This window comes from Coregonus lavaretus, assembly GCF_964263955.1.
Source record: "Coregonus lavaretus genome assembly, contig: HAP1_SCAFFOLD_1202, whole genome shotgun sequence".
Lineage (NCBI taxonomy): Eukaryota > Metazoa > Chordata > Actinopteri > Salmoniformes > Salmonidae > Coregonus > Coregonus lavaretus.
The window spans coordinates 47575-66577 of record NW_028160982.1 but is presented as its reverse complement, the minus strand read 5'-3'; the positions used below and the strand labels follow the sequence as shown (position 1 = coordinate 66577).

General features: G+C 44.7%; 2 protein-coding genes across 3 annotated transcripts; one reads left to right on the top strand and one right to left on the bottom strand.

Moving 5' to 3' along the window:
- Positions 1 to 6524: 6524 nt before the first annotated feature.
- On the bottom strand, positions 6525 to 16140 carry LOC311121247 (WD repeat domain-containing protein 83). Of its 2 annotated transcripts, none has more exons than XM_084195761.1 (9): positions 16057 to 16140; positions 15147 to 15262; positions 14644 to 14764; positions 9262 to 9367; positions 8980 to 9028; positions 7772 to 7898; positions 7611 to 7678; positions 7278 to 7501; positions 6525 to 7034 (listed from the first exon to the last, which is right to left on the bottom strand). In XM_084195761.1, exons 1-9 carry the CDS (start codon positions 16074 to 16076, stop codon positions 6858 to 6860), a joined length of 1008 nt encoding a protein of 335 aa, XP_084051887.1. In that variant the 5' UTR covers positions 16077 to 16140; the 3' UTR covers positions 6525 to 6857. The 2 variants fall into 2 exon arrangements, with proteins under 2 accessions (XP_084051887.1, XP_084051888.1); XM_084195762.1 differs by lacking the exon at positions 16057 to 16140 and adding an exon at positions 15388 to 15625.
- Positions 15692 to 18513, top strand: LOC311121248 (PAT complex subunit Asterix). The gene is made up of 4 exons (XM_084195763.1): positions 15692 to 15862; positions 16100 to 16205; positions 16936 to 17033; positions 18074 to 18513. Exons 1-4 carry the CDS (start codon positions 15813 to 15815, stop codon positions 18138 to 18140), a joined length of 321 nt encoding a protein of 106 aa, XP_084051889.1. The 5' UTR covers positions 15692 to 15812; the 3' UTR covers positions 18141 to 18513.
- Positions 18514 to 19003: the final 490 nt, after the last annotated feature.

Genomic DNA, 19003 nt, shown 5'->3' with positions numbered 1-19003 from the left:
GGTCTGACCTGGGTCAAATACAGTATGCCTAGGCCCTACTTACATGACCATGATTGAACCGGACTGTCTCTCCAGCTTTGAAAGGAACTTTTTGAGTTGCACATATCTCTGAATATGAAAATGATTACAAAAGTTGCTTTTTAGGCTACTGACTTCTGTGTCAATTTGTATCTGCCCCTCACTCTCACTGTTTTCCTTTTTAATAAAGCAATGACTACATTGGAAGAAAAGAGGCATGGCCAGAGAAGAGGTCTGGGAAAAGAGGGATGGGCTACTGTCTATCAAGGATCAGGTGATTACGTAAGGAATGGAAGGGCGAGATCAGGGATACAGCAAGAAGGATGGAGAGAGAGAGGGAGGGAGGGATGGATGGAGAAAGTGAGAGGGAGGGAGGGATGGAGATGCTGTGGGTGGAAGGAGGGAGGGATCAGGGATAGAGCGAGACTCAAAAAGGATGGATGGAGAAAGAGATGCTCAGGGTGGATGGAGGGGGGAATGGAGACAGAGAACGAGATGCTCGGGGCAGGTGTCTGTCTGATCCAGATTTACAGCATTCCGAAGTTTGATATTCTGTGGCATTGAGTTTGACATTCCGTGGATAAATCCCCTTAAAATGCTTCCCGTTACAGGAACGCTGCTCCCTTCTAACATTCCTGCCCAGCACAGACAGACAAGCCCTATATGGGCTGACCCGGAGAGACCAGCCCTCTCCGCGGTCCAACCACCACCAGGAATGCACAAGCCAGCAATGCTCAGGAAGAGACATCGATCTGACCTGTCTGTCTATCAGTCTGCTCGTCCCATGGATCCATCCCTTCATCCGTCAATCAGTACATCTCTATCACTCTAACAGTCCGTCCAATGGATCCCTCCTTGATCTAGGCCTAGATGTGCCTATCACTGTATCAGTGGGACATCTCAGAGAGTGATATGTCTATTGCCAGGAATACACAGACAGCAACCTCAGGAATAGTTGGAGCTCTCTCCTAAACCGGTAAAAGCCGTTACAGAGTAGGATAAGTTTCCCCTAGTCATGGTCAGTTTAGCATATTTTTCCCTTAACGATCTAAGTTAGCAGGCCATGTTAGGGTGGTGTTAGCTCAGCTGGTCCTAGAACTGTGCTTAGAGAGCCTGCTGCACCATCGAACAACACTTTGAGCCCATCAGACAGAGACAGGCAGACTCTGAACCCTTCCAAGAGAGTTAATCTTTATTTACTGCTCTACACCAAACGTTAGGAGAAGAGATTTGAAACAAATGTGTTTCCACTGATCCCTACAGGGCCTGATCCAGTTGTGTTTTGAAACTGGGCCAAGCAGCAGTCTGGTAGAGCTGCAGAGGGAAGGACTGCTCTGAGATCAGTTGAAGTATGTTTCTCTGAGTGAGACTGATCCAGGGTGGCATTATCTGATATTGATGGGCTACGTAAGGTAGAGGCTGGACACAAGGTAGCCAATGCGCAATGCTCAACATTGTTATCAGACATTTCTACAGTGCACAATTAGTAACACCATCAACCATTGGCCAGGTGGAAGGAATAAGGATATGACACTGCAGTGACTGGCCATCCTAGATGCTTTGTGATGAAGGCATCATGTCGAATCAGGATGACCGCCGTTTAACTCAGAGCTCTCTCTCCAGGTGAGACATCAGCACTCTGGATAAGAGACGGAATACAGAAAGAAGCTCGGTATTCCGAGCGGAGTGATCGGAATACACATTCATCTTCCGGGTAATCCTCTCGGAAAACAGGGAGAGTGAGAGGGCAAAGGGCCTGACACATTCCTTCCACCTCCCGCCCGGAGAAAGGGATGAAGATGGATAGAGAGAGAGGGAGGAGAAGGAGGAGGAGGGATACAGTGATAGAACAATCCTCTTGGAATTTCTCTTGAAGATATGCTCTGGAATTTAAAGCTGTCTCAGGTAGAGAGAGATGGGAAGAATCTGACAACAGTGTCATGTATGGAAAAATAACTCATATAGGCCTGTACAGACAATGGTGTATCATGCATATAGTATGAAACAAATGCATATTACACTTAATCTTTCACATAGGGTATTTGGAAATGATCACTTTTAGTCCAGGAAGGCCATGGAGTCAGCTAGGTTTGATTGACAAATGTCTCGGCTGCTTGTTTGAATACCAGAAGGTAAAAAGACAGCAACCAGCGGACGACAATGTCTTTGAGTGTTGTCTGTGTCTGTGCTCGTTATCAGTATAGAAAAGTGGACACATGGTTTTCCGTAACCATGCTCACTCACAGAATTTTTCCCTCTGAATTGTAGGCCAAGTCACTGTCTATACCATGTGCCATTCTCTAGCTGTGGACATCTACACATTCCTGCACGGTTAGCATGTTCAATCCCAAAGCCTCTCAAGACTTCCTAATTCTATCGCCACTGATTCCAAACATACTGTACCATAAATACATCAGATTGCATCTGATCGTACTTCTGATTTTCTGCCTTACTTTAGCTGTTACTGAGGTATTCTCCCTCCCCTGGCCTAGTGCTACACTACAAACAGTAGACCTACCATCACACCTTAGCTGTTACTGAGGTATTCTCCCTCCCCTGGCCTAGTGCTACACTACATACAGTAGACCTAGCATCACACCTTAGCTGTTACTGAGGTATTCTCCCTCCCCTGGCCTAGTGCTACACTACATACAGTAGACCTAGCATCACACCTTAGCTGTTACTGAGGTATTCTCCCTCCCCTGGCCTAGTGCTACACTACAGTAGACCTAGCATCACACCTTAGCTGTTACTGAGGTATTCTCCCTCCCCTGGCCTAGTGCTACACTACATACAGTAGACCTAGCATCACACCTTAGAAGCCCAATGCATGCAATTTCTTGCATGGTGTTATCAGAAAGTCCCTTTTTTTTTGGTAATACGACCGGAAGCGTTCTTACTAATTGCGTGCCATATATTTACCTCGCCTTAAATCACGTAAAGAATTTCTCCGGGTAGAGGAGGATGGAGAGATGTGGAGCGGAGAAGACTGAAGATGTATAATGTGTAGGTTTGACAGGAGCTATGTTTAACCCTTAAACAGTCTGTCTCTCTCTTCAGAGGCAGGAGAGGGCTTAGAGCTGTATCAAGCCTGACCTGGAGCTGCTGTTACAGAGATAAAAACTCATGTATTGCTATGTACAGTATGTCATCATGAATACAGAACATGAATCGTACTGAGAGATGCAGGGACAGGTAAGTTAGGTAAAGTGATGGCGGATGCTGATGATGGAAAGAGAGAAAAAGTGAAGAGTGGAATCGACTCACTCGTTTTGTCACTGTTGATGATCAGGATGTTCACCTAATGAGAAATGATCAGTCATACGGTCTGTGAGGAATTAAAGACTTCATTGAGAGTTTAGACAAGAGACTTGAACGCATATCCTCAAACATCAATTTATTAGCTTCACTTTCCCAAGAGGAGGGTTAGTCACCAGTTATATGTGGTTTATTTACATTACACAATGGTCAGCAGCATCAAATCATTATGAAAGCTTTTATCAGTCTGAAAGCTTATTGTCTGAGTTGGTCACTGAATAAACCCTCTGAATAACTGCAGTCTGACACGCATGCACACATACGCGCACACACACACACACACACACACACACATACGCGCACACACACACACACACACACACGCGCACACACACACACGCGCACACACACACACACACGCGCACACACAAGCAGAGAGAGAGAGCTCTATGGGCAGGTGTGTGTCAGTCAGTACCTGTAACATGGAAAAACACTGGGCGCCCAAACCGTCTTTTCACAATCACAACCAAATAAGCCTATGGGCGGATGAAAGCATGTAGTCTAGGCCTAATATGACATTGTATCAAGATGACATCAGCGTTCATTCCTTCTCTTTTGTGTGTGTGTGTTTGCACGTGTGTGTGTGTGTGTGTGTTAGAGAGCCAGATGGGCAGGGTTTGGGGTTTCTATTCCATTGGCAATCTCAATCAAGCCCAGCTAAAGTATTTCAAATGATTTCAAATAGTTTTTGAACCCAGGTCTGATAATGTTACCTGACAAGCCCACATTTCCAACGAAATCCCTGAATTTATGGAAGAAGTTACCGAAGATCTCAGAATCTCAGTCGCCAGTCTCGGAATGTCCATTAAAATATCTCCTGTCATGTTTTTTTTCCCTTCTCTTTTTCAATTACGACCATCCCATCCCTCTTTAATTTTAACTCTTTCTTTGCTGGCCCGAAAGAGACAGAAATGCATTCTTCGTTTTTGTGTCTAATTTGAACATTGACCTGGTGGACTTTTGTCTTAACTGTCTCTTTTTCTTTGTCCTCAAGTCAATGTCCTTCCCCCAAGTCTTCTCTTTCTATTACACACTCTCTCTCTCTCTCTCTCTCTTTCTGCTTCCTCTCTCTCTCTCTCTGCTTCCTCTTTCTCTCTCTCTCTGCTTCCTCTCTCTCTCTCTGCTTCCTCTTTCTCTCTCTCTGCTTTCTCTCTCTCTCTCTTGCTCTGCTTCCTCTCTCTCTCTCTCTCTCTCTCTCTCTCTCTCTCTCCCTCTCCATCTGTTCGTGGTAGTTCTGCTTAGCATCAATGCCAACCAACTCAACCTCTGACCAGCCTAGCCCGCCACTCAACTTCAAAACAGCTTTAAGTTATTAGCCTCCAGATTTCATTTTTCCCATGAAGCAGCCTTTGCATCCATCGGAAAACACCTGGGCTGGGGACCTCAGAACTAAATTTATACCTGTTAAGTATAATCCCAATATGACACATTTCTAGGTCAAACACCCATCCAACAATCAAACCGCTAACCGTCGAAACTCAAGTGAGTCTACGGGTTTGGCGCTTTAGCGAGGAACGGGTTAGTGTACCCCCCTCCGTTTCATCCCCCCCATCCTGTCTCATCCCCCCTTCTTTTCGGAGGGATATATAATGGAGGTTGTGACTCTGTTGCATCTCAGCATCACTCGTGGACACTCATCCATTGTTCACTCGTTTACTTAGAGAGAAAGAAGGATAAACAAAAGAGAAGAGGGTAGATATGAGGTCTCTACTGAAGCTGGTTGTTCTGCTGCTCTGTGTCCAGAGAGGAGAGGGACACTGGCTGCGCTCACTACTCGGTAAGGACGGATGGGGGTCACGACTCACGACCTTTGACATTAGAGATAAGACACTGGGACAGGATAGAATTTCTTCCTATTTTAATCAGTTTTGTACTGGGTTATATGTATCTAGATATTGTTGTGTACTTTAAAGATGCGGTTTGCTTTGAGATTGGTTTACATTAGGATGATGTCTGACACTGGAGTGACAAGGCATACACAGTCACTGGAGAATTTTGAGAGCATTTTAAGTGATTTCTGTTCTGAAGTTTTTCTGTAGATATCAGTCTACTGCAGTCTATAGTGTAATGATATCTGGTCCAAGTTGGTGTGTTGAGTGTTTTAATAACCCTCTATCTTTCTTTCTCTCTCTTTCTCTCCATCTTTCAGAGCAGCGAGGGCAAGCATCATCCCCCCCATCAGAGGAGAGGAGAGGTGGAGGAGAATCCAACAAAGAGAACGACAACAATAAGAACACAGAAGGTTCCGGATTCGGAATAGAAGACCAAAGGGGTTCCGTCCCATCCCCAGCCCCAATCATCCCAATCCGGTCCCGCCGCTCTTCAACCCAATGTGGTCTCCGCTCCATCCTCCTCCAGGTACGAGACCTGGGTCTGGGCTACGACGCGGACGAGACCGTCCTCTTCAAGTACTGCAGCGGAGCCTGTCCCCGTGTCCGCTCCAACCATGATCTGACCCTGACCAACCTGCTCCTGAGGGGGGCCCTGCCTGAGCAGAATGAGGAGCTGTGGCAGAATGGACCATGCTGCAGGCCCACCCACCACCAAGATCTGGCCTTTTTGGATAACGCCCATCGCTGGCACAAGGTGGAGAAGCTGTCGGCTGCAGGGTGTACCTGTGTGGGTTAATGGGGAAGAGCTGGACGTGAAGGGGGAGGGACAGGGACTGAACATTCACTTTTGGGCCGTGGCAATTGGCTGTTCAGAATGCAATGGGCGAAGCGTAGAAGCTCAGCTGTGCTGTAAAAGCGTAATTGAGATCCAGGAGGAAAGAGATTACAGATGTAGCTATTATTTGCTAGAAAGAAATGCATTCATATGCATATGTATATTTATAGTTATTTAAAGTGGCTTTGGGGAGTTTTTTGACCAATGACAAGAATGGATCTTATTTTGCTGCATAGATTAATTAATGGTGGTTAACACTATGGTTGATTGTTGAGGAAAATTGTTACAATTCGGAAAAAAAGGTCCTCAGCAAACCAACAAGGTATTTATGTAAAATAAATTATTTATTTATTTGAGATGATTCCTGTATGATGCTACTTAATTTATTTTGTCCTTGTGCCATGTTCATATGTACATCTCTTAATAAAGACAACCTTATCTACATGTTTTATGACCAATGTTGATGAGTGATATTACATTTTCCCTCATGGCTACTAAGAAATAAATATTAGAGCATATGATTCATTTGGAAAACAAGAAGGGTTTATTCAAAGCTCATCGTTTACAAAATATTTACAATGCATATTTTTTTAAACGGTCTTGATAATGCTAGGACATCAGCTGTACTTTTCATTGATTTTCACTGATTTATTCCATATTTTAGCCAATGCTAGCAACAGCAGAGGTACGTCACTTTTTAACCACACGTGATTTCAACCATTTCCCTCAACCAAAATCCGATCCCTGACCCTGAGTCAAGAGCAGACAGTTCATGTACAGTAGGGAACTCATCAGTTCTGATGATATCATGACCCATGACTCTTGTCCTATCTATTTTGTCCATCTAGTGACTACTATACTTTTTCCTGTTTAACAACCACCACGTCCTCGTCCTCCTCCGCTTCCTCCGGCTCCGCCCCCCACACCTGGACACGCCCCTCCATGGCTGTGAGGAGGCGGGTCTCCGAGGGATGGAAGGACAGCGATTGGACGACAGCCTTTCCGACTGGCAGCTTCAGCGTCAGAGAACCCTGAGAGAGAAACAAGAGATGTTAAAAAAATAGAAAGAATCTAACACCAATACTCTTTAGGCACACAATTCCGGTACTCGAGCAACACGGACCTACTCATGTTTTCATCCTTGATAGCGAACATACTATGTTCTTGAATCTGCAGCTGTTAACAGATAGTTAGCTAAATCAATAAATCAAATCAATTGATTTTGATAGGTAGGGGAGCTATCTATTACTGAATAACTTATCCATCCCACGTACCTCCACCAGGTCCCAGCAGTAGACGTGTCCATCCTCAGAGCAGCTCAGTACGTGAGTATCTTTACTGGACAGACAGCAGTCTAGCTTGTAGCCCTTCATCTTGTGTCCTGTGTACTCTCCCAGCATCTCCCCTGTGCTCTTGTCCAGTAGACGCACGGTGGAGTCCAGGCTGGAGGTCAGAGTGCACTGGGCGTCCGCACTGAAACACACACACGTGATGGGGCCTGGAACACAGAGACAAACACATAACAAATCAATGCTACTCAGGGTGGTCTAGGTACAGAACTTAGTGATAGTTAGTAAAACAACTAGTTGGTAAGACTAGATACTGACTGTTGATGAAGTCCACATGCAGCTGGCCCATCCGCAGGTCATACCGCCTCACTCTCCCATCCACTGACCTGGAGAAAGAAATTAGATAGAAAAGACAGTTAGAGGACTCTTCTATGAGAATGAAACTGAATTGAACAGAAAGGTGCAGACTTGGTACTGACCCAGTGAGCAGCTCGTGTTCAGACACCTTCAGACTGCTGACACCATCTTGAGCCTCGTCCAGAATCTGGATGGGGTCAAACTTTCTGGACCTGGTGTCCCAGCAACGCACTGTACCATCTATGGAGCCTAAAGAATGACACACACGGAGAACCATTATCATAAGCAATCACTTGAGATGGGTCCTGTTGGGGCTGAGCAGGACAATGCTGAAGCCACAGACCTGGCTGTAGCTGTGACTGAGATGGGTCCTGTTGTGGCTGAGCAGGACAATGCTGAAGCCACAGACCTGGCTGTAGCTGTGACTGAGATGGGTCCTGTTGTGGCTGAGCAGGACAATGCTGAAGCCACAGACCTGGCTGTAGCTGTGACTGAGATGGGTCCTGTTGTGGCTGAGCAGGACAATGTTGAAGCCACAGACCTGGCTGTAGCTGTGACTGAGATGGGTCCTGTTGTGGCTGAGCAGGACAATGTTGAAGCCACAGACCTGGCTGTAGCTGTGACTGAGATGGGTCCTGTTGTGGCTGAGCAGGACAATGTTGAAGCCACAGACCTGGCTGTAGCTGTGACTGAGATGGGTCCTGTTGTGGCTGAGCAGGACAATGCTGAAGCCACAGACCTGGCTGTAGCTGTGACTGAGATGGGTCCTGTTGTGGCTGAGCAGGATAATGTTGAAGCCACAGACCTGGCTGTAGCTGTGACTGAGATGGGTCCTGTTGTGGCTGAGCAGGACAATGCTGAAGCCACAGACCTGGCTGTAGCTGTGACTGAGATGGGTCCTGTTGTGGCTGAGCAGGACAATGCTGAAGCCACAGACCTGGCTGTAGCTGTGACTGAGATGGGTCCTGTTGTGGCTGAGCAGGACAATGCTGAAGCCACAGACCTGGCTGTAGCTGTGACTGAGATGGGTCCTGTTGTGGCTGAGCAGGACAATGCTGAAGCCACAGACCTGGCTGTAGCTGTGACTGAGATGGGTCCTGTTGTGGCTGAGCAGGACAATGCTGAAGCCACAGACCTGGCTGTAGCTGTGACTGAGATGGGTCCTGTTGTGGCTGAGCAGGACAATGCTGAAGCCACAGACCTGGCTGTAGCTGTGACTGAGATGGGTCCTGTTGTGGCTGAGCAGGACAATGCTGAAGCCACAGACCTGGCTGTAGCTGTGACTGAGATGCACTTTGCTGAGGAGGGATGAAGGAATGAGAAAACTCACCAGATAAAATGACTGTAGCTTCTTCATTGAACTGGACACAGTTGACTTTCTGCAAAGAGAAAGAGGCCGAGCCGTAACCATGAATATAAATGGCTCTAGTCAGAGGTTGTTGCTGTTGTATTCTTTCCTGTCTCTATTCCTTCAACATCAACATCTCTTTCTATCTTTTTTTCTGACCCACCTGACCTCTCCTACCCGCTTCTCTCTCCCTCCCCCCCTTTCTCTAAAACTCTCTCTCTCTCTCTGTGACACAGAAAATATAGTTTTATTGTGTTCCTTCACCCCAGCGTGACCCCTGAGTTTCCGGGTGACCTGTCCCGTGGCGACGTCCCAGAGGATCACCGTCTTGTCCGAGCTGCAGGAGCACAGCTGGCTGTTGTCATAGGAACTAGGGAAGGAATCAATGGTAAGACACACACCATTATCTCAGATCATATTCCCCCAGGGGCCCAGAGGCAGCAGGGAGACAGTGAAGGACAAAGCAGGCAGATGGATAGAGTAAGACTACACAAGCAAGCATGTAGATTGATCACATAGAGATTGATCCACAGAGGCAAGAGAGACAGCAGACTGACAGAGAGTAAAGGACACAGAAGGCAGATGGATGGATAGGGGAACATAAGCAAGAATACTGAATGGGTAAAAAATGGGCTCCTTCTTATCTAGCAACTATATTGTATGTCTCCATCTCTAATGCATATCTCCTACTTCATATAAGGGAACATAGAGGCATTGGCGTCTGCATTTGGCTAGCTATCGCACTGAAAGAGAAAGCTCAGTGAAGTTAAGTGCTTCCCACTCAATCAGATCTAGGATCAGCTTTATTTAACCCAAATTTGGCCTATACCAAAAACTTTATTCAATAAAGAGTTCCTCAATCAGCTGTCTGAATTGCTCTAGAGCAGGGGTCTCCAACAGGTAGATCTCAAATCAAATCACATTTTATTGGTCACATACATGTGTTTAGCAGTTGTTATTGCGGGTGTAGCGAAATGCTTGTGTTTCTAGCTCCCACAGTGCAGTATATCTAACAAGTAATATCTAACAATTTCACAACATATACCCAATACACACAAATCTAAGTAAAGCAATGGAATTAAGAATATTTAAATAAATATATGGATGAATATATACAGTGAGGGAAAAAAGTTTTTGATCCCCTGCTGATTTTGTACATTTGCCCACTGACAAAGACATGATCAGTCTATAATTTTAATGGTAGGTTTATTTGAACAGTGAGAGACAGAATAACAACAAAAAATCCAGAAAAACGCATGTCAAAAATGTTATAAATTGATTTGCATTTTAATGAGGGAAATAAGTATTTGACCCCTCTGCAAAACATGACTTAGTACTTGGTGGCAAAACCCTTGTTGGCAATCACAGAGGTCAGACGTTTCTTGTAGTTGGCCACCAGGTTTGCACACATCTCAGGAGGGATTTTGTTCCACTCCTCTTTGCAGATCTTCTCTAAGTCATTAAGGTTTTGAGGCTGACGTTTGGCAACTCAAACCTTCAGCTCCCCCCACAGATGTTCTATGACTGAGAGGGGGTCAAATACTTATTTCCCTCATTAAAATGCAAATCAATTTATAACATTTTTGACATGCGTTTTTCTGGATTATGTTGTTGTTATTCTGTCTCTCACTGTTCAAATAAACCTACCATTAAAATGATATACTGATAATTTCTTTGTCAGTGGGCAAACGTACAAAATCAGCAGGGGATCAAATCCTTTTTTCCCTCACTGTAGAATATATAAATAAATATATGGACGATCTACCAGTAGCTCTCAGCCCACCTATGAGTAGCTCGCCAATCAATTCAGAAAGTACATGCATTTTTTTCATGTGTTCTATCGCAAACTGTCAAACATAAAGCTCCCGGCTACTATCCAATCAAAGCCACAGTGACATTATCCCACCCATGGTTAGCCACTACTGGCTTCAAAATCCAAACGTAACACAATATCTGCCAATTAATTTCCAGCAATATTGCCCATCTATTTGGTGCACACGTTTGTCTATCACTCTGTATGTAGCCAGTTAGCAATGATGATAACCGTCTTGTGGGTAGACAGACAGAAAGACTTTCCCCAAAAACCTTCTCAAGTAAATGTTAACTGCGAAGTAGGCTTACCTGACATAACTATTTCATGATTATTTGTATCAATTGGGTGGCGATTGTTTTGCAAACCCTGCCATGACGTGCTGCAGCAGTAGGCTCAGCAGAAACATTCCTCTCTTGCTAGATGTGCAATTAAAGGGGAATTACACTAAAACATTTTTTTTTTTTTTATCTGACCTACATTTCTTTTTTTCTGATGTGATTTAAGCACTGACATGGACTCAGAACATCAATTTTTGATTACTCTTTGAATAATTGTAATATTGAGAGCAAAAAAATGAAACAAATTCTAAAACCAGGAGAAAATTAAACTGAGAAAACAGAATTCAGGAAAATACTAAATATAATTTTATGGGTCCCCCTTAGTTGTTTTAACCATTATTTTACCAGGTACAGTACCAGTCAAAAGTTTGGACACACCTACTCATTCAATGGTTTTTCTTTATTTTTTACTATTTTCTACATTGTAGAATAATAGTGAAGACATCAAAACTATTAAATAACACATATGGAATCATGTAGTAACCCAAAAAGTGTTAAACAAATCAAAATATATTTTATATTTGAGATTCTTCAAAGTAGCCACCCTTTGCCTTGATGACAGCTTTGCACACTCTTGGCATTCTCTCAACCAGCTTCACCTGGAATGATTTTCCAACAGTCTTGAAGGAGTTCCCACATATGCTGAGCACTTGTTGGCTGCTTTTCCTTCACTCTGCGGTCCGACTCATCCCAAACCATCTCAATTTGGTTGAGGCCAGGTCATCTGATGCAGCACTCCATCACTCTCCTTCTTGGTAAAATAGCCCTTACACAGCCTGTCCCACTAAGCCCAAACCAGATGGGATGGCGTATTGCTGCAGAATGCCTTGAATTCTAAATAAATCACAGACAGTGTCACCAGCAAAGCACCCCCACACCATAACACCTCCTCCTCCATGCTTTATGGTGGGAAATACACATGCGGAGATCATCCGTTCACCCACACCGCGTCTCACAAAGACACAGCGGTTGGAACCAACAATCTCCAATTTGGACTCCAGACCAAAGGACAAATTTCCACCGGTCTAATGTCCATTGCTCGTGTTTCTTGGCCCAAGCAGGTCTCTTCTTCTTATTGGTGTCCTTTAGTAGTGGTTTCGACCATGAAGGCCTGATTCACACAGTCCCCTCTGAAAAGTTGATGTTGAGATGTGTCTGTGACTTGAACACTGTGAAGTATTTATTTGGGCTGCAATTTCTGAGGCTGGTAACTCTAATGAACTTATCCTCTGCAGCAAAGGTACATTTGGGTCTTCCTTTCCTGTGGCGGTCCTCATGAGCGGCAGTTTCATCAAATCAAATCAAATTTTATTGGTCACATGCGCCGAATACAACAGGTGCAGACATTACAGTGAAATGCTTACTTACAGCCCTTAACCAACAGTGCATTTATTTTTAACAAAAAAAGTAAAAATAAAACAACAACAAAAAAAGTGTTGAGAAAAAAAGAGCAGAAGTAAAATAAAATAACAGTAGGGAGCTATATATACAGGGGGGTACCGGTGCAGAGTCAATGTGCGGGGGCACCGGCTAGTTGAGATAGTTGAAGTAATATGTACATGTGGGTAGAGTTAAAGTGACTATGCATAAATAATTAACAGAGTAGCAGCAGCGTAAAAAGGATGGGGTGGGGGGGCAGTGCAAATAGTCCGGGTAGCCATGATTAGCTGTTCAGGAGTCTTATGGCTTGGGGGTAGAAGCTGTTGAGAAGTCTTTTGGACCTAGACTTGGCACTCCGGTACCGCTTGCCGTGCGGTAGCAGGGAGAACAGTCTATGACTAGGGTGGCTGGAGTCTTTGACAATTTTGAGGGCCTTCCTCTGACACCGCCTGGTATAGAGGTCCTGGATGGCAGGAAGCTTGGCCCCAGTGATGTACTGGGCTGTACGCACTACCCTCTGTAGTGCCTTGCGGTCGGAGGCCAAGCAGTTGCCATACCAGGCGGTGATGCAACCAGTCAGGATGCTCTCGATGGTGCAGCTGTAGAATTTTTTGAGGATCTGAGGACCCATGCCAAATCTTTTCAGTCTCCTGAGGGGGAATAGGCTTTGTCGTGCCCTCTTCACGACTGTCTTGGTGTGTTTGGACCATGATAGTTCATTGGTGATGTGGACACCAAGGAACTTGAAGCTCTCAACCTGTTCCACTACAGCCCCGTCGATGAGAATGGGGGCATGCTCAGTCCTCTTTTTTTTCCTGTAGTCCACAATCATCTCCTTTGTCTTGGTCACGTTGAGGGAGAGGTTGTTGTCCTGGCACCACACGGCCAGGTCTCTGACCTCCTCCCTATAGGCTGTCTCATCGTTGTCGATGATCAGGCCTACCACTGTTGTGTCGTCGGCAAACTTAATGATGGTGTTGGAGTCGTGGAGTCACTTGATTGGTTTTGCGACTGCACTTGAAGAAACTTTCAAAGTTCTTGAGATTTTCCGTATTGACTGACCTTCATGTCTTAAAGTAATGATGGACTGTCGTTTTTCTTTGCTTATTTGAGATGTTTTTGCCATAATATGGACTTGGTCTTTTACCAAATAGGGCTCTTCTGTATACCCCCCTACCTTGTCACAACACAACTGATTGGCTCAAGCGCATTAAGAAGGAAAGAAATTCCAGAAAGTAACTTTTAAGAAGGCACACCCGTTAATTTAAATGCATTCCAGGTGACTACCTCATGAAGCTGGTTGAGAGAATGCCAAGAGTGTGCAAAGCTGTCATCAAGGCAAAGGGTGGCTATTTGAAGAATCTCAAATATAGAATATATTTTGATTTGTTTAACACTTTTTTGGTTACTACATGATTCCATATGTGTTATTTCATAGTTTTGATTTTTATATTTTTTACATTTTAGTCATTTAGCAGATGCTCTTATCCAGAGCGACTTACAGTTAGTGAGTGCATACATTTTCATACTGGCCCCCCGTGGGAAACGAACCCACAACCCTGGTGTTGCAAGCGCCATGCTCTACCAACTGAGCTACAGGGGACAGTGATGTCTTCACTATTATTCTACAATGTAAAAAATAGTAAAAATAAAGAAAAACCCTTGAATGAGTAGGTGTGTCCAAACTTTTGACTGGTAGTATTGACATAAGACACATCTGTTGTACACCTAGGCCCGGGGAAGAGTTGCAAAAAAATTAGTAGCTTGTGAATTGTTTATTTAAAAAGAAAAGTAGCTCTCATGCTAGAAAAGGTTGGAGACCCCCACTGTAGAGGCACCAAATCATCCAATTTTAGATTGTTTTTGGGAGATTTAAAAAACTAAATTCAGATTTACCTAACTCATTGGAGATCAAAGGGATCTCCTGAGTAAGCCATCCCTGAGACTGGGTCTGGTAGCTCGTACGTCTGCAGATTAACAATGAAGTAACGTACCGTGGAAGTTTGTGCAAGTGGGCTTTATAACCAAAAAGAGCGCAATGCATCGATCTACAAGACTCCAAAGAGGGCCAGCCTACTTTCTGATACAGTGATGTGTAATAATACAGATACTGACCCATCAGCATCTAGCACCTCGTATCCATGGCCACTGTACGTCTTCAGTAGTGTCCCTCGACTCACACTCCACAGCTTCAGAGACTTGTCACTGCCGCAAGACAGCAGGTAGTTACCATCAGCTGAGAGAGAGAAAGAGAGGGAGAGGGGTGGGGGTGGGGGTGGGGGAGAGAGAGACAGGGAGGGAGGGAGAAAGAGGGGGGTGGGAGGGAGGGAGAAAGAGGGGGGGGGTGAGGGGGTTTGGTCGAGAGAGAAAAAGAGAGAATGAAATAAGAGGCAACAAGAGCGAGAATGTGATCATTAAAAAACACCCCAAACACATTATATAGATTCACTCTCATGACATACACAAGCAGCTCCAAGAGGCAACAAGAGCGTGAATGTGATCATTAAAAAACACCCCAAACACATTATATAGATTCACTCTCATGACATACACAAGCAGCTCCAAGTTGACCAACAGTCAATGCACCTTATGGTATGGGTGTTTGTTTGAGTGCTCACCATTGAATCGCACAGCTCTTACAGCCCCTTGCTGGCAGTCTATGGTCCTGAGAAGGTGTTGGGGGAGCTGGGGGACCTCAGGTTTGGGCTGGGGAAACGACATTTCACACTTCTTCCTGTAGAATGAGAGATGGAAACATTTAGCTATTATTTTTCTCCTGACTTGAGCATCAATTCACGTTAGTAGTGGAAAGAGCAAGTGCTATGGAAAGAGCATCATGAAACTTGGCTAACTAGCTACCTGAAACGCCTCGCTTCTTCGCTTTAGTTTGAAGAGAGAGCAATCATAAACTGACTCATATTGATTACTGTTAGATACGTTAGCTAACAAAAAAACGAACAAATGCTTTTTTGTATTCTTCCAAATAATTGTTTAATTGTTGTTCCACAACATTAATATTTTTGCAAAGTGTAGTTTACTTCCGGTCTGTGATACGCGTTGCATTCTGGGTAAAAACATTTGTGTCAAACTAAAAGTCCCAATATTCTCCCTCAGCATTGATAGTGTCCTTCGGGTCCTTTAAAACTTTTATTTTGAAATGCATCCCTCGCACGGCGGAACTGATAGGCCCCGCCCCTTCAATCATCGAGCTAGCTGACGGGTCCCACTCCACACCGTTTTGCCACTAAATTAATCCTTAAAAATATCTCAACAAGAAGGACATTATGTCCGCAAACAACATGTCAGGCCCACAAAGGGTAAACAAAATTATCCGGTGAGTACAACTGAGTAAATGTCGTTGGGTTTGCTCGCTAGCATTGCTAACTAGGTAGCTACTTAGCTAAAGCACACGTCATCAGCACTATTCTAACGCGATTATTAACTAGCTAAAAAGCTAGCTAGCTAGCATTTTGTAAACTAACTAGATGTTGTTACACTGACGTATAGCTAAGTAAGGTAGCTAGTTACGTTATTGATGGTAGGGTCATTCATATATTGGTTGTTGTTACAGATACAAGCCCCCCAGCACGGACGCAAACCCCACCCTGGAAGATCCGACTCCCGACTACATGAACCTACTCGGCATGATCTTCAGCATGTGTGGCCTGATGCTGAAGGTGGCTCAGATACATCTGTTTATACAAAACACACAGACAGATGACCTCGCCCCTTCCCCATTATCTCATTTCTGTCTCTGTGTAACCTCCCCAAGGAGAAATTGCCCCACTGTTGTCCCGCCTACCCTCCCCATTTACGGGATTAAAGTCAACCACCTGGGGGACAACTCCAGCCTTTCAACTGAGTGGTACATGCTAGAAGTGTGTGTGTGTGTGTGTGTGTGCGCGCTGACTGCTGCCGCCGCCACTGAAATCAGTCTAGTCCTAAAATGTTATGTAGGGCGTATGTAACCGGGGTCCCTGTGCTAGCATAGTAATTTATTTTCCTTCACTGTCCCTGTCCTCCTTACTGAGCTCAAACTAGTGATCCTCTGCTACGCAAACACACGTGACCGCACACTTGACAAGGTACTAGCCAGTTGCGTTATCGAAAAGGCACTTATTCAGCAATGCTAATGGAGACATTTCAAGCTGTGGATTGAAATTGCAGTACGAGCTTAACCTGTTACACATAGGCACATTATCTTACACAATATATTAGTAACTGTCTGTCTACGCTACAGCACTTATAAAAAGCTCCATGCAGAAAAGCTGACACACACACATTATAAAGTATAGTATGTAGGTCATTTTGTGGCCAGTAACCTCCTGTGTTGTGTGTTTCAGTTAAAGGGGTCCGCCTGTGTTGTGTGTTTTAGTTAAAGTGGTCCTCCTGTGTTGTGTGTTTCAGTTAAAGTGGTGTGCGTGGATAGCAGTGTACTGCTCCTTCATCAGCTTCGCTAACTCACGCAGCTCAGAAGACACTAAACAAATGATGAGCAGCTTCATGTGAGTAGAACAAATACGTGTGTGTGTTCTGTCTTTTATCAAGTCTCATATTTCCAACCTACCCAGGGTCTTTATGCGACTATGAGGGAGAGAGAAAGAGAAGTATGAAGAGTAACAGTAGTAAAGTGTCTGCTGTTATGCCAAAATGCAGAGTTATCTATTAGCTGTCTCATAATGGCTTACTGTTAATGTGTTAACTATAATATCAGGACGCAGCAGGAAGTTAGTTTGGCAACGGTGTTCTACCTGTGGTGTATGCCCTAGGAACCAAATGGAGGAGGGACTAACCTGAATGTGTCCAATAAAAAACACTTGTTTTCATTGGTAAACGTTTTCCGTTGCAAAAACATTTTGCTACAGTTTGCGCTAATGAATACACTCCTGGCAATAAAACTAAAGTTAGTTTGGCAACGCTCGGCTCTACCTGGCATTGTGACACGAGTTGTGTCCAACGCTCAGCTTTAATGTCCAAAAGCTTTTAACAGTGACCTCCAGGTGTTGCATTTACCCATAACAATTTACTACAGCAGATAATACCACTCACTTTGTGGGAGCGTGTGTGTCTGTGTGGCATTTTTCCAGGGAAAGTAGTGTGTGTGTGTGTGTGTGTGTGTGTGTGTGTGTGTGTGTGGCTCTCCAGGTAAAGTAGAGAGTGTCAGGACATCAGTAGTAGATGCCTCCCAGTCCATCACCTAGATTAGTTTTTATTAAAGATAGTCTCTATGCGCTCCTGGCTGGTAACACAAACTGTTTGGATCAGCAAAATCTTGTAGAAGTGTTATATGCAGCAAATGCATATAATCATAATGGAACAATATGAAGTTGCCCAATGCCCAGTTAGGCTTATATATACTGATCCAAGGTCGGTTTGGTTTTTCTCTTTCTAATAGTGATGGTTAAGATCTAAGGGATGGTAAGCTGATCCTAGATCTGTGAAACAAGGGCAAGGTCTAACCACTGAACCTGATGGCACTGAGGCTATATTAAAGATGCTGCTGCTGAACAATTTTTTTTCTTCAATCTCTTCTTCTTTCAATCAGGCTGTCCATCTCAGCCGTGGTGATGTCATACCTCCAGAACCCCCAGCCCATGTCGCCGCCGTGGTAACCAAGGACCAATGGCAGGGGGGGGCCTTGCAGGAGAGGGGCGGTTCCAGACTGAGAGTGGGAGACAGACTCCTGACTCGCCCACTGACCATCTGGGAGAGAGAGAGCGAGAGAGGGATGGATGGAGAGAGAAAGAGATGGATGGAGACAGAGAGAGGGGAGAGGGAAAAAGATGGATGATTGAGAGGAAGCACGAGGGTGGACATGAGGCAAGAACAAGAAGACCAGGTGGTCCTGGCTATAACTCTCCCTTTACTCTCCAAAATCTCTATTTTCCTGGAGATATTGCACGTTTTCTATTTAATTGTCTGATTCACCCGCTGTAAGCTGAGCTCTGTTAGTTGGAAATAAAGATAGAAGGTTTTATAAAGTCACTGTATTTTGTTTGTCCTGTTATATGTGTGACGGGGGTCACTGTGCTTAGCTGTATCACTGTATCCTGCTGCAGCTCACACTGAGACCAGAACCCGTTCCTCTGCCTCGCAAACACACGTGACCACCCTCATGAAACACCTTTAGCCAGCTGTGCCACCGAAAAGGTACCAAGCTGAGGAGTTTGTTTAACCTATTCAGGTCCGTTACACATGCATATTCTGATAACGTCTTGGATCATTAGGCCCAAACACCACTGCCTTCTAAAATCTGACGCAATAGCTTACATAGAGCAACTGTTATAAAAGTGAGTGTGTGCCTCTCTAGGCAGTCAGTAACGTGTACAATCTCACTCTGCAGTTTAGCTCTGGGAATAGCTACCTCAGTCCTAAAAGCTCTCCCCCCACCACACACACACACAGGACATAAACCCTCACTCAAGCCCTCAGTCTGTCCCTGTCTAATCGCAATCTAGGCACTGCTGTCCACCAC

Coding starts and splice junctions, on each gene's coding strand:
- LOC311121247 (XM_084195761.1), bottom strand. CDS start 16,076: ATGACCCTACCATCAATAAC. Junction 14,765..15,146: donor AAGAGCTGTGCGATTCAATG/GTGAGCACTCAA, acceptor TCTCTCTCTCAG/CTGATGGTAACTACCTGCTG. Junction 7,899..8,979: donor AGCTACAGTCATTTTATCTG/GTGAGTTTTCTC, acceptor GTCATTCTTTAG/GCTCCATAGATGGTACAGTG.
- LOC311121248 (XM_084195763.1), top strand. CDS start 15,813: ATGTCCGCAAACAACATGTCAGGCCCACAAAGGGTAAACAAAATTATC. Junction 15,863..16,099: donor AGGGTAAACAAAATTATCCG/GTGAGTACAACT, acceptor TTGTTGTTACAG/ATACAAGCCCCCCAGCACGG. Junction 17,034..18,073: donor CAAATGATGAGCAGCTTCAT/GTGAGTAGAACA, acceptor TCTTTCAATCAG/GCTGTCCATCTCAGCCGTGG.